At 35.1% G+C, this 14,118-nt stretch overlaps 1 protein-coding gene across 1 annotated transcript in view; it reads left to right on the forward strand.

Annotated features, from left to right (window-relative positions):
• The window catches only part of LOC149837008 (uncharacterized), a 32,169-nt gene extending 18,571 nt beyond the window's left edge, over positions 1 to 13,598 (forward strand). Inside the window, exons 4-6 of the mRNA XM_090005743.1 lie at positions 96 to 190; positions 323 to 490; positions 13,201 to 13,598. Of these exons, the coding sequence (XP_089861869.1) occupies positions 96 to 190; positions 323 to 490; positions 13,201 to 13,361 (424 nt within the window). The 3' untranslated portion in view covers positions 13,362 to 13,598. The remainder of the gene's footprint in view (positions 1 to 95; positions 191 to 322; positions 491 to 13,200) is intronic.
• Positions 13,599 to 14,118: the final 520 nt, after the last annotated feature.

Genomic DNA, 14,118 nt, shown 5'->3' on the forward strand with positions numbered 1-14,118 from the left:
CCACTTTCATTGTGTTCTAAGTTTAACTTTCAACAATACTTTCTTACATTCTATATTGTCTCTGGTCTTTAATAATTTGTTAGTTGAAATTTCAGGTGGGTTGATGACCATTTAGTGCATGTACTGGCACCAAACATCTACAGGAGTCCATCAGAAGCACTGGAGTCATTTGATTATATAACTACTCTTGGTGTGATTTTTTTTTTTTGCTTTATTACACTTCTTGCTTCTCTGTATGCTCAGCTAGTTTGGCTTGTAGGGGTGCATCTTTCATGTTATTACCATGTAGTGCTTCTCTTGACATAAAAATTAATTTCTTCAGGTAATTTCACTACATTTGAAAGATGGACTGGAAAATATGCTGGGGCTGCAGCAATGTATATTGTCTCGAAAAGGCTGAAAAAAAAACATAACATTACTGATGAACGTGCTACTCTATATGCTGCTGCAGATACTTGGATCAAAGCCTTAAATGACAGATACTTTATGGGTAAGTGTTGGCACATCCGCCATTGGTAACTACATGTTCAAATTGCTTGTTCGTCTCCATATGAGTGGTGCTTTTCTAGAAAACAAAAAAGTAGCCAAAGAAAACTGTATCACTGCCTACAGAAGGTTATGCATTTGCAAATACATTATTTTGTTCTATATTTTCCTCCATTGGTTTTCTATCTATGGTGTTTCACCTTGTCCTGGTTGACTATTGAGTTGTTTTTGAGGAGCCAGGAATAATGTAAATTAGTTGAAAATGTATTACATATAGAATACTGAAGCACATGCATGGGTATCAACATATGCACACACATGTTTTCTCTTGCACTTGGAATGAACTGTTGTTGTTGGTTTGTGTGTGTGCGTGCATGTACCTGTACACACACGTCTCTTGTGTGTGTGTGTGTGTGTGTGGAACCTACCTGCTTTCGTACCTGATTGCATAATATACCTGAATTACCTTGGAGCACTGTGGCAGATCCAAGGGCAGAAGGGGAAATTGCCTTTTTTTGAAACATTTAAGTGATTGGGTACCAGTTGTCAATTTGTTTAACCATTAATATGTTTAATTGGCTTCCTAGTATGAAACATTTCAGTGATTGTTGTCAATTTGTTGGGTATTAGTTGACAATTTGTTTAACCATTAATATATTGTTATAATTTACAGCCTCCTACCAAAGCAATTTAAACATTACTGTCTTTAACATAGATTTAGGAGTTATTGTGGTAAATATTTTGTGTGTGTTATAAGTTAAGGTAAAGATGTCTTTTAACCAGTGTTTGAAAACTCGCTGAGTCAACTCGGTGACTCGGCCATTCACCTAGTCAAAAAATTGAATGACCAGGTTTTCCACAAGACATGGTCGAGTCAGCTGAGTTTTCATATGACTCAGGTGAGTCGTATGTATATGTACATTATTTATGTATTTATTTATATATTATATGAGTTTAAAATGTGCATATATTGCATAATATATATGTATGTATACTTTTGTAACTGTATATCATATATTTATATATGTAATTTACCTATATATCTGTTTGATTCAATACATTTAAAAGTTAACATGATCCAGCCAAGTCACCAAGTTGATTTGCCGAGTCGAGTCTCGAGTCACTGGGTCTTAGAACATTGCTTTTAACGGCCTAGGAAGTTTCTCTCTGCATGCTTCTTTGTTTTCAATAAGTACTCTCTCTTTCATCCCCCAACTGTTGGGACACCAACATCCTGGCATCCAAATCTTTTTTGATTCATAGGAAAATTAGACTACCAATAAAAAAATGTTCTTTTCTCATCAAATTGGCAAAGTATGTTGGTGGTGCTATTTTTGTCAAATATTGGTGTAATATTTTATTTGTGTTTGTTAAATTCTCTAAGTATTATGCCTTTATATATGTTAAATTATTATAGAAGTATCAAACTTAGATCTTTTCTCATCTGCATCCAAGAAAAAAATAGGGTGCTACTTCATATTTTGATTAAAATGTTAAATGTGTATGTTGTTCATATTAAATTCTTGTTATCGTTGTTGAGAATATATAAAAATTTCAACCTCAGTAGTTTTTACAATATTGGCTCATGAAAACTTTAATGCTGAATCCTTGGTTTTTTGGTTAAATATTAGATGCTGTTATTTAATTGTTAGTTGCTCATTCATAGCACTGGAAACAATGATCAAGTCTGATATTTATGGAATATTGTAGTAAATATTTCTTAGAACCAATTAATTCATTGTGATTTCTGTATATTGGATAGGTTATATAATTTGAATGCATAGTCTGGTTGATTTTTATTTATAAAATTTATTTGATTAACTGTGTATGTATATATATATATATATATATATATATATATATATATATATATATATATATATATTGGCTACTAATGGCTACTAATCAAGGTACTAAACTAATTGTTAAGATGGTTGTATTCTTCTATGTATATATACGTCTGTATACATATTAATATAATATATTATATATATATATCTTAGTCAACTTAGGTTGACTAACTATATGTCAACCTAGGTTGACATCTTATGGTCGTTGGACCCTCTCCCGCGGCCAGAAGAGAATCTCCTTTTCTCTCTTCTCTCCTTTAATCTCTCTCTCTCTCTTCTCCCTTTTTTGTGTCTATATATATGGGTGGGTGTGTGCCTTTGTAAGGTGAGAGAGTGGTTGGTAGATTATAGACTTTTGTGTGTTTGAGTGTTTGAAGTGAGGTTGGTAATTTTTCTTTTTTTGTATTATTTTAATTTCATACTTAATGAAATTATTCATTTTATAATTCTTGTATTCAATTGTTACTTCTATAGTGATAGTGTGTACTCAAATATATTATATTTTTGGTTCTTGGTATCCATTCTGGAGTGCATCGGGATTCGTGCTATTTTTATGACATGGTATCAGATTGTGTATGCTTGTTCTTATGCTCATATATGTGTATACATGACTTATCCTTGCGATTTTTAGTGTATCATGATGTTTCCTTAACAATTTTAATTATGTGACCAAGCATGCTTTTTTTTTGTGAACTTAAGATTATTAATCTTAAAATTCTTTCGCAAAGTATTGTCTTTAGTGATAACATGGATATTTTCCATGAGTTTATAAGGTCATTCTATCATTATGTGAATGTATTATTCCATGTATGTTTTAGTGATATTGCCTTTTTTGAAAATTATCTTATTGTGTAAAAATTATTCTGAAGATTGATGGCTTGTGTATAATGTTGATTTAAAGAATTCTTAGGTATATGCCATGAATAGTTTACATGATTACTATTGATAAGATAATTATGGTTTGTCATCATGTATCCAAATGCATGTTTTAATAATTTTGAACATATTATGCATTTTTGTGTACATTTCATCTTGAATAAAGATTATATTTTTGAGTGTTCTTTTAAGCACTTAATTAGCTATTGTGCTTATGTCTCTTTCTTTGTGAGTTCGTATTTGCTATTGTTTGAAGTGTGTGAACGAGAATCTCTATATGTTTGTCTTCAAGTGTCTCATTGTAGACTTATGATTTAGATCTAACTTCTTAAAAACTTCTTTTTAATAAGATCATATATATTGTTATTGTCTCCTTGTTCAGAGTTACTGAATCTATTGTATATGACAATTCCTTGATTGATGGATTTATGATTTCATTTTGAAGATTTTTCAAACTTCATATCCTCTTTGTAGATTGCTTATATTAAGCATGATTCTTATCAATCTAGATTCTCAAGTTTATGAGTGACGTGTTGTCATTTGCCTTGGGTCTAACTGATGGATGATTGACCTCTGAACTCATTATTGTTGGAAATCTGAATTAGTCGTTGGGGTGAGTTATGTGTGCACCTCATGTCATGTTAGTTTAGGTATGTATCTAAATGGTAGGTGATTGACCTCGGTTTCTATGAGCGTGTTTTATCACTCATTTGTTTATGACCATTGTTACAATATTAAATGCTTGATAAAAGTAGCATTTTTAGACTAATACGTACATACCCTATAAAGAATGGGTACACTAGTCTTTTTATTTCTTTTCTTTTTGATGTCTCAAGAAGGGTTGAACCCTTTATTGTAAGTCTGGGATTTCTGATGATAAAAAAGTAGAGATTCCCGAGGTTATTAATGCTAAATTACGGTTGGAGGATGGGGTTCTTCTAGAAGATCCCACACCCTACAGACAACTCATTGGGTCTCTCACCTACTTAACCATCACCAGACTGGATATCACCCATGCGGTTCACTCAGTTAGTCAATTTCAGCATGCTCCTACAACTGTGCATATGAGTACTGCTCTTCGGATCATCCGTTACATTCGGAACACCATCAATAAAGGGCTATTTCTATCATCCTCTTCTTCCTTGAATCTTCTTGCTTATACTGATGCAGATTGAGGAGGTAATCCTAATGATCGAGTCTCAACTACTGGTTTTTGTATCTTTCTAAGGGACTCTTTGATTGCTTGACGATGCAAGAAGCAACAAAAAGTTTCACTATCATCTACTAAAGCTGAGTATCGGGCTATGACAACCACAACAATGAAACTTGTATGGCTTCACAGTCTACTTAAAGACATGGGGGTTGATATTACCGAAGCTTCAAAGCTATGTTGCGACAACAAGAGTGTCATCTATATTGCAAGCAATCATACATTCCATGAGCGTACCAAACATATCGAAATGGTTTGCTACTATGTTCGTGATGAATACTTACGAGGAACAATTGCTCTACCGTATGTCACTTCAGAATATCAGTTGACGGACTTCTTTACTAAAGCCCTTTCGGCTCCCCGCTTCATGTTTCTCCTTGGCAAACTTTCCGTCATTTCCCCGTAAAGTTTGAGGGGGGGGGGGTGTTAAAATGTACTCCATATATATATATTACATCAATACCCGATAGGGGTATTTTTATAATTTCACATAGTTGTTTTAGAAAACAACTATTTTTATTTTTTTGATAAAATGTAATTTCATTTTTTTATTTTCTTATTTGTATTTTTTAGGAACCAAAAGGGACTCCAACCATAGAGTCGTTGGAGCCCCCAACGGTCACAAATGTGACCGTTGGGGGCTCCCAACGACTCCATGGGAGCCCCCTTTTGGGCTCTTCTTTTGAGCCCTTTGGCCTTCCTTTTCCTTCTACTCCCTCTTGTATAAATAGGGGTGAACCCCTTGTGTGTATGCATTCTTGAGAGCTCTCTCTCTTTTCAATAAGAGGTTTTTTATATTGTTGCCTTCTTAAAGGCTTGTGCTTGTATTGCCCCTTAGTAAACTTGTGATATTGTCTCTTTTATTCATTGTTGTAAGTGCTTATAAGCACTCTTCAATATCTCATTACATACTTACCCTATAAAGAAGGGGTATACTAGTCTTTTTATTTCTTTTCTTTTTGATGTCTTAAGGAGGGTTGACCCTTTATTGTAAGTTGCTCTCATTCACGATGTGTATTAAGTAGAACATGAGTTCTCTATTGTCTTGAGCCTCATCTAACCCTAACCTCTCTCCCTCCTATTTCTTTATATTTCTAACAAATATCTTGTTTTTCCTGTGATGATAGTTATGTTTTTTAAACCATGTAGTTTTGAAAAATTGTTAAAATCGTTATTCTTATTCTTCTTGATGCATTAGTTTGTTTTTCATTACAAGCTCTCTTACCTCTTGTGTTCCCTCCTGGTATGCCTCGTATTTAAGTGTCATTATATGTAGACAAGAGATGTTTATTTATATGTTTGTGTGTTTGTTTAGCCCATAAGTGACATTGAAATTATACTCTTGTTCGAGTAGCTGATACACTTATTTTGAGTGTCATTATATTAAGAAAAAAAATATTTATTCACACTTTTATGTGTTTGTTTAGCCTACAAATGGCATTGAGTTTATACTCTTGTTCTAATAGTTGATACACTTATTTGAGTGCCATTATATTATAGGCAAGAGATGTTTATTTACACTTTTGTGTGTTTGCTTTGCCCATAAGTGGCATTGAGATTATACTCTTGTTCTAGTCACTGATACACTGGTTTTAAGGGTCATTTTATGTAGACAAGAAATATTGTTTTTCAATGTGGTGAGTTATGTGCAGCCATTATACTCTTGATCTAGTCGTTGATACACTTCTTTTAAGTGTTATTATATGTAGATATAAAATGTTGTTTTAGCCCTTTAGTGACATTATGATTATGCTTTTGTTCTAGCTGCTGATACACTTGATTTATGAAGATTGGAGGTCTGGTGAGGTGATTGCTTTGCTTGTGGAGGGCAAACTAGTGTTAAGATTTGTAAATATCATTCATTGTGTTATATGGGATTTTTAAATCTCTTCGTAATTTTTTTAAACTCATTTGCTCTTGTATGAGAAATGATTATTCAAATATTTTCATGCATTTTGCATTTAATATGCTTTAGTTGCATGATTTGTTCCATGATTAATTGTCTTGCGTGCTTTTCATAAGTTTGATTAATGCTTTCTAAGCATGTGTTCTTGAAAGTTTTTTTTTTCTCTTAAAATTAGTCCATAAGTGGCTTTTTTAGTTTTATGGCTAATATTGCTTCTAAAATGAAATTGATTTGTGTATTTGACTTTTCTTGAATCTTTTATTGAGTGATTGAAATCATTTCTTATCTTCCGTTGTGTTCTTCAATCTTTTATTATTTATATTTCTTTGTGACCTATTTCTTCATGGTATTGATAATACTGAAAATCCATGCATGGAATGCATTAATATGCCTTTTGTGATAGATATACGTGTGCATGATTTTCATGAATGATTAAAGTCATTAATGACTATCGTGTTTGAAATTAATGAATTTTCAAAATTAATTATACTTTAAATGATTTTGAAAAATATTAAATTGACTTATTAAATATCTTCTGTATATTATATGTTCCTGTGCGTGACCATCCTCTGTCCATAACATATAACTAATATAGTTATCCTTTAAAATCTTCTTATGTTATATATGTGTATGGTTGAGATGTTTTTGTTAGCTCTATTTACAGGTTTTCAAGAATTAATGATATTGAAGATCATCTGTGTAATGGATCTTATGATTGAGAACCCCTTAAAAAAGCACCAAATGAAAAAAACTTGATGAAGTCTATGAAGCCATTTTATGTAATAGTCATAGTTGGCAAACCCGGCGAGTCGACTCGAGAATCGCTGAGTTGACTCAGATCAAACCCCAACTGGGTTACGATTTAGGACTGCCAATCCAACTGATTAAATAAAATTTTTTTATCATGTATTTTATTATTTTAATGCACAATTCTTATATAAAGTCACTTGTTATTAAGAATCTAATATTGTTCAATAAAAAAGTTAATAAATCATGTATAATTATGTGTTTATAACTTAGCTATTGACATATTAGCTTGAAGTTTAGTAATTTTCATGTCTTATTCATGTGCTTACACTATAAAGTATAGAGTCGTGACTCGTCCGAGTTACCGAGTCAACCCACAGACTCGATGACCTAGTAGGGGTCCTATTCGAGTCTGAGTTACGAGTTTGCCAACTATGGTAATGGGTTTCTTATTTTGTAATTTCAAACTTACAATGAGTCACCGTAAGTTTGAGGGGGGTGTTAAGATGGATGTATTCTTCTATGTATATACATCCGTATGTGTATATATATATTAATATAATATATTATATTATATATAATGCATTGTATTATATATATATCTTAGTCAACCTAAGTTGACTAAGTATACGTCAACCTAGGTTGACATCTTCTAGTCGTTGGAGAGGGTGTCCAACAGCTAGACTCTCCAGGATAGAAGGGAATCTCCTTTTCCCTCTTCTCTCCTTTAATCTCTTTCTCTTCTCCCTTTTTTGTGTCTATATATATGGGTGGGTATGTGCTTTTGTAAAGTGAGAGAATGATTGGTAGATTATAGGCTTTTGTGTGTTTTGAGTGTTTGTAATTTTCATTTCTTTTTGTATTATTTTAATTTTATTCTTAATTAAATTATTCATTTTATAATTCTTGTATTTAATTATTACTTCTATGGTGAGTGTATATTCAAATACATTGTATTTTTGGTTCTTGACATCCATGCCAGAGCGCATAAGGTTTCGTGCCATTTTTATGATACTAATGAGATAGAAATCAAATGTGCAAGTTGTGTCGATTCAATCTAACCACATAGATGTGTTCAACATGGTTTGTTTGCTAAGGATCAATCCTTGGATTGTGCTTTTTTGATGTAAAAATGTGATATTTTGAGTTATGAAATTTTGGTACATTGTCGGCCGTTGGTTTTTGGACCCCTTTAAAAACCTAATTACTTGTCACAACAACAACAACAACAACAACTACGCCTTCATCCCAAAACAATCGGGGTCGGCGATATGAACCAACAAAGAAAATCATTCTGGGTCTTCCACATGAATCCTTCTCCTCCAATCATTTCTATCCAATGCCATGTCCTCGGTGAGGTTCAAAGCATTCATATCCTTTCCTATCATCTCCATCCAAGTCTTCCTAGGCCTACCCCGACCTCTTTTAACTAATATATTTTCCCATTTCTCCATCCTTCTAACTGGAGCATCATTAGGCCTTCGCCGAATATGTCCAAACCACTGTAAATGATTCTCTCTCATCTTATTTCCAATGGGTGCAACGCCTACGTTCTTACGTATCTCCTCGTTTCGAATCTTATCTTTTATTGTATTTCCACACATCCATCTAAGCATACGCATCTCAGCTACACTCATTTTTTGAATATGATGTCTCTTGGCAGCCCAACATTCCGTACCATATAGTAAAGCGGGCCTAATAGTCGTCCTATAAAACTTTTCCTTCAACCGCAATGGCATTCTACGATCGCACAACACTCCAATTGCACTTTTCCATTTCATCCACCCAACCTTTATCCTATGATTTACATCTCCATCAATTTCTCCATACTTTTGAATGATAGATCCCAAATATTTGAAACAATCATCCATCGGTATTTCTTGCTCACCAAGCTTCACTACACTCTCATCACTACTTCGTTGCTTACTAAACCGACATTCCATATATTCTGTCTTACTCTTACTCAACTTAAAACCTCTTGCTTCCAATGTCTGTCTCCATAATTCTAACTTAGCATTAATCCCAGCTCTAGACTCATCAATCAAAACGATATCATCAACAAACAACATACACCACGACACATTTTCTTGAATTGATCTGGTAAGCTCATCCATCAATATAGCAAATAGGAAAGGGCTTAAAGCAGATCCTTGATGTAACCCAACCGTTATAGGAAAATTGGTTGTCACCCCTCCACAAGTGTGGACATTGGTTACTACTCCATACATATCCTTAATTATACTAATGTACTTGAGAGAAACACCTTCATCATTGTCCACCAGAGAACGTTCCTAAGTACTCTATCGTATGCCTTCTCCAAATCAATAAAAACCATATGCAAATCTTTGTTCCGCTCTCTATTTCTCTCAATAAGTTGTCTAAGAAGATGTATAGCTTCCATAGTTGATCTTCCAGGCATAAACCCAAATTAATTCTCCGATATCATGACAACCTTCCTCAACCTAGACTCAATTACCTTCTCCCAAAGTTTCATAGTATGACTCATGAGTTTTATACCACGATAGTTTGTGCAATCTTGTATATCACCCTTATTCTTATATAGAGGCACCAAAGTACTCTTCCTCCACTCATTAGGCATCTTATTTGTCCGCCAAATCTTGTTAAAAAGATTTGTCAACCATTCTAAACCTTTCTCTCTCAAGCATTTCCAAGCCTCGATAGGTATACCATCTGGGCTAACTGCCCTTCTTGATTTCATTTTCTTCAAAGCCTCTGCAATTTCTTTCTTTTGAATCTTGCGCATGAAGTCACGATTCATCTCATGAAAAGGGATGGACAAGTCTCCAAGATCCTGAGCATGACTTTCATTAAATAGCTTATCAAAATAATCTTTTCATCTCTCCTTAATCTCCTCATCTTTGACTAAAACCCTTTGTGTTTCATCTTTGATACATCTAACCATACCCAGATCCCTCGATTTTCTATCTCTCATCTTTGCAAGCCTATAAATATCCTTCTCACCCTCTTTGGTATCCAACTTGTCATAAACCTCCTTATATACCTTATCCCTCGTGTTTCGAACTACTTTTTTAGCTCCCTTCTTTGCTATCATATACTTCTCCAAATTCTCATTATCACGACTCTTACTTAGATTTCTACAACACTCTCTTTTAACCTTAATAGCTAATTTGACATCCTCGTTCCACCATGATGTATCCTTTACCTAGCGGTGCACCGCCTTTAGACTCACCAAATACCTCCTTAGCCACCTTTCTCATGCCACCCGCTATCTTATTCTACATTAATTCTGAATCCTCTTCGAGACACCAATAAGTTTTCTTAACTACCTGCTCTACAAACATTCCTTGTTTAGCTCCTTTCAGTGCCAACCACTTAATTCTAGGATCTATCCTATGTCTATCCCTTTTGCGGCATTGTCTAATTCTAAGATTTAAAATTAAGACTTTATGTTGTGTAGCTACACTTTCTCCCGGTATAACCTTACAATCGATGCAACAACCCCCATCTCTCTTTCTAAGTAGAAAAAAATCTATCTGACTCGTATTAACCCCACTTTTAAATGTTACTAGGTGAGACTCACTCTTCCTAAACCAAGTGTTTGCTAAGATCATATCATAGGACAAACCAAAATCTAAAATCCTTTCTCCACTTTCGTTTCTTTCTCCTATACCATAGCCTCCATGGATACTCTCAAATCCATCCCTACTAATGCCTACATGTCCATTAAGGTCACCGCCAATGAAAAGCTTTTCTCCATAAGATATCTCTTGTACTACTCCATCCAAATCTTCCCAAAATTGACGCTTAATGGAATCATCTAAACCTACTTGAGGTGCATAAACACTAATAATATTAATAATATCCGTACCTATAAGTAAAATCCTATCACCCTTCCTACGGACCTCAACTACATTATCTATAAACTCACGACTCATAACAATCCCTACTCCATTCCTATTTCTATTTATTCCTGTATACCAAATCTTATATCCCCAAGGTTCTATCACTTTTGCCTTCTCACCTACCCATTTGGTCTTTTGTAGACATAAAATATCAATCTTTCTCCTACACATAACATCTACTAACTCTACCAACTTACCAGTTAAAGACCCTATGTTCCAAGTGGCTAACCTAATTTTATGGTCTTGGACTAACTTCCTTACCCCCACCTGTCCAACAAAGTGAGGGAACCCTTGCCTATTTGACACCACACCCGGGCGCCGGTGTGACATGTCGCTTCTGGGCGACCTAGCAACCCTTGTCGATTTATCACTGCCTCCGGGCCTATAGAGTACAACGCGTCGCGTCACAATCACATAATTTAAAACAAGTTTCTTACTAAACAAATCATGTAGATCACATATGTAACATTTGGTCTACAAAAAATTGGAAATTTTTGAAGAAAAAAGTGATTTCTACTCATTAGTTTCTTTCCTTCATTAATAGTCAATATTTACCCCCCCCCTCTCTCTCTCTCTATATATATATATATAGGGTGGCAATCGGGTCGGGTTGGCGGGTCAGCATACCTCAACACGAACCCGACCCATTTATTAAACGGGTAACCTGACGCGACACGGTTAACCCGTTTAATAAACGGGTCGGGTCGAGTAAACGGGTTGGCGGGCGGGTCGGGGTTGGGTAAATGGGTTGGCGGGTCGGGTTCGGGGAAACGGGTTGATCCGCCCGCCTAACCTGTTTACCCGACCGGGTCAGCCGGGTTGGTGGGTTGGCATGCCCCTAACACGAACCGACCCGTTTAATAAACGGGTTAGGTGGGTCGACCCGTTTAAGCCAAACCCGAACCCGGCTAAGAAGCGGGTTGGCGGGTCTTGTCAGATTTTGCCACCCCTATATATATATCTATATATATCTATATATATATATATATATATATATATATATATATATATATATATATATATATATATATAGAGAGAGAGAGAGAGAGAGAGAGAGAGAGAGAGAGAGAGAGAGAGAGAGAGAGTCTTTGTTTGAGGTAGCAGCAGCAAAGGGAAGCCCTTTGCTTCAAAGGCTTTATGGATTCCGGTTTGTTTCAAAGTAGGATAGGTGAAGCATATATCGGCTTATAAGACTTGAAGAAAAAACCCAACATGATGTCATATGCCTTATGCAACTCTTATACATGGTCCTGAATCCATATCCTGTTCAAAAATTCAGGTATGGGTCCAAATTTCAAAATTGATGTTGATCATGATTGACAAGTCCCAACCCAAACCCAAACTAACCTGAATCACATGATGACTTTGTTTTTAAGCTCCGGAATGATTGTAAGCCTGAATTGAGTATACACTTGCGAGTTCCTGGCACTATTTTTCATTATGAGTATTTATATTTTCTTGTTCATTTATGTTCACATTTTATGTTTTGGCATTATTTTTCATTACGAATATTTATAGTCTGATTGCTGTACCCTTTGTTCATGAAAGTCATCTGATTTACATACTTCCCATACAATTTACTCTACTTCCAAGTTAAATTTCCCTCCTTCCTTTTATGCATTCTGTATCCATCAATTCCCTAATCTTTGTAGAGTTGTATCTGTACCCAAGTACTTTGAACCACCAATGTAAATGAATTTAGTTAGTTTGTTTTCCCTTTGATACAAATTCGCAAACATGTGGTTGTAGAAGTAATACCTAGGAACCTAAAAAATGTTTGAACTTAGCATTAAACTGTAAAGATTATTTTCTAGATGAGCCATGTGGAATGGATAAAAGCCTTGTAGGAACAAAAGAAATAGTTTGTGCATATGGTGGGATATGTTGTGGATGAATGAAGATTTATCATGACTAAATATTTAACTTATTCTTAATTTAAATTTCTGAATATCATTGTGATCTTGAAGCCAGAAACAAGAAGCCACATTACTTTTACAGATGATTGTTACAAAGCCTACAGTTTCGTATGTCACTCTAAATTGATCTGAGTGATCTTGGGCATATCTGCATGCTACAAAGGCAATCATGGTCTCCTCTTTGATGTGCCAGTTCGAATCAATAAGTTGCATTGAGTCTGATTTGATTGTGGGTGCACAGTTGGCATCAAACTGAAAATTATGGTTGAACTAGGCTGGATTTCCCTCTTCTGAGCCTTAATTTAATTGATAAATCTCATTTCAGGCGGAAACAAGCCAAACTTAGCGGATTTGTCAGTGTTTGGAGTATTGAGGCCCATATGGAACTTGCAATCTGGGCGTGATTTGATGAAGAACACAGACATTGGGGCATGGTACAAGCGAATGGAAACAACAGTTGGTGAAAGCTCTGAAATGAAAGACTGATTTTTCAGCTGGGTATTAGACTCTTCGTCTTTATCTCCTGGAAAATTCTATCTTGATTTTGTTGCTTGAGTTCATTAGCTGAGTTTGTCAATGTGCTAAGCCTTGGTCTCTGCTTCTGGACTTTGTGTTAGGTTTGGAAATTTTCAGAGGCTTATGCTTCTAGTTTACCTAGTTCTTCCAGTAAAAAGTTGGTTGGGATTTAAGGATTTATAATGGCATGAAAATTTTAGTTGCCAACTTACCATTATGTTTCCTTAGCCTGTGTGTGTGTGTGCAATTTAAACTGTTCCAGTTATCTGTGTCATTTGAATTGGCGTACAATTATCTTAAAAATGTGTAGCTGGATGAGGTTCAGTTTCTGAAATTTCTATTAGACAATAGGGAGTGCAGGCTTTGGAGATATGCCTCTGTAGAGAGGTCGTAGGCCACTTATATTAAAGCTCGAGCTTGCTGAATGGCATCTCTAAACTCGGTTTCTGTTTGTTAATTACAATGAAAATATCAAAAGGGATTTTCATTACATGTATTCCTTAAAAACGTGCTAGCTTGTCTGGCATGTTTGTATCATGGCGAGCAGAATGTCAGTGGTGCACCTTCAGTAGCATATCGGTAGAGGGATACACAACAAGTCGTCCTTGGTTCATGTTGAAGGTGCCTAAACCGAAAATATTTTGGTGACCGTAGAATGAGAATTTTCAATGAGGTTTGTGGTGGTAGTAAAGGGATTGGGGTGTTAGGCCCGAGACTGGAAGGTGTA

The sequence above is a fragment of the Nuphar pumila genome, chromosome 5, assembly GCF_984573655.1.
Source record: "Nuphar pumila chromosome 5, dmNupPumi1.hap1.1, whole genome shotgun sequence".
Classification (NCBI taxonomy): domain Eukaryota; kingdom Viridiplantae; phylum Streptophyta; class Magnoliopsida; order Nymphaeales; family Nymphaeaceae; genus Nuphar; species Nuphar pumila.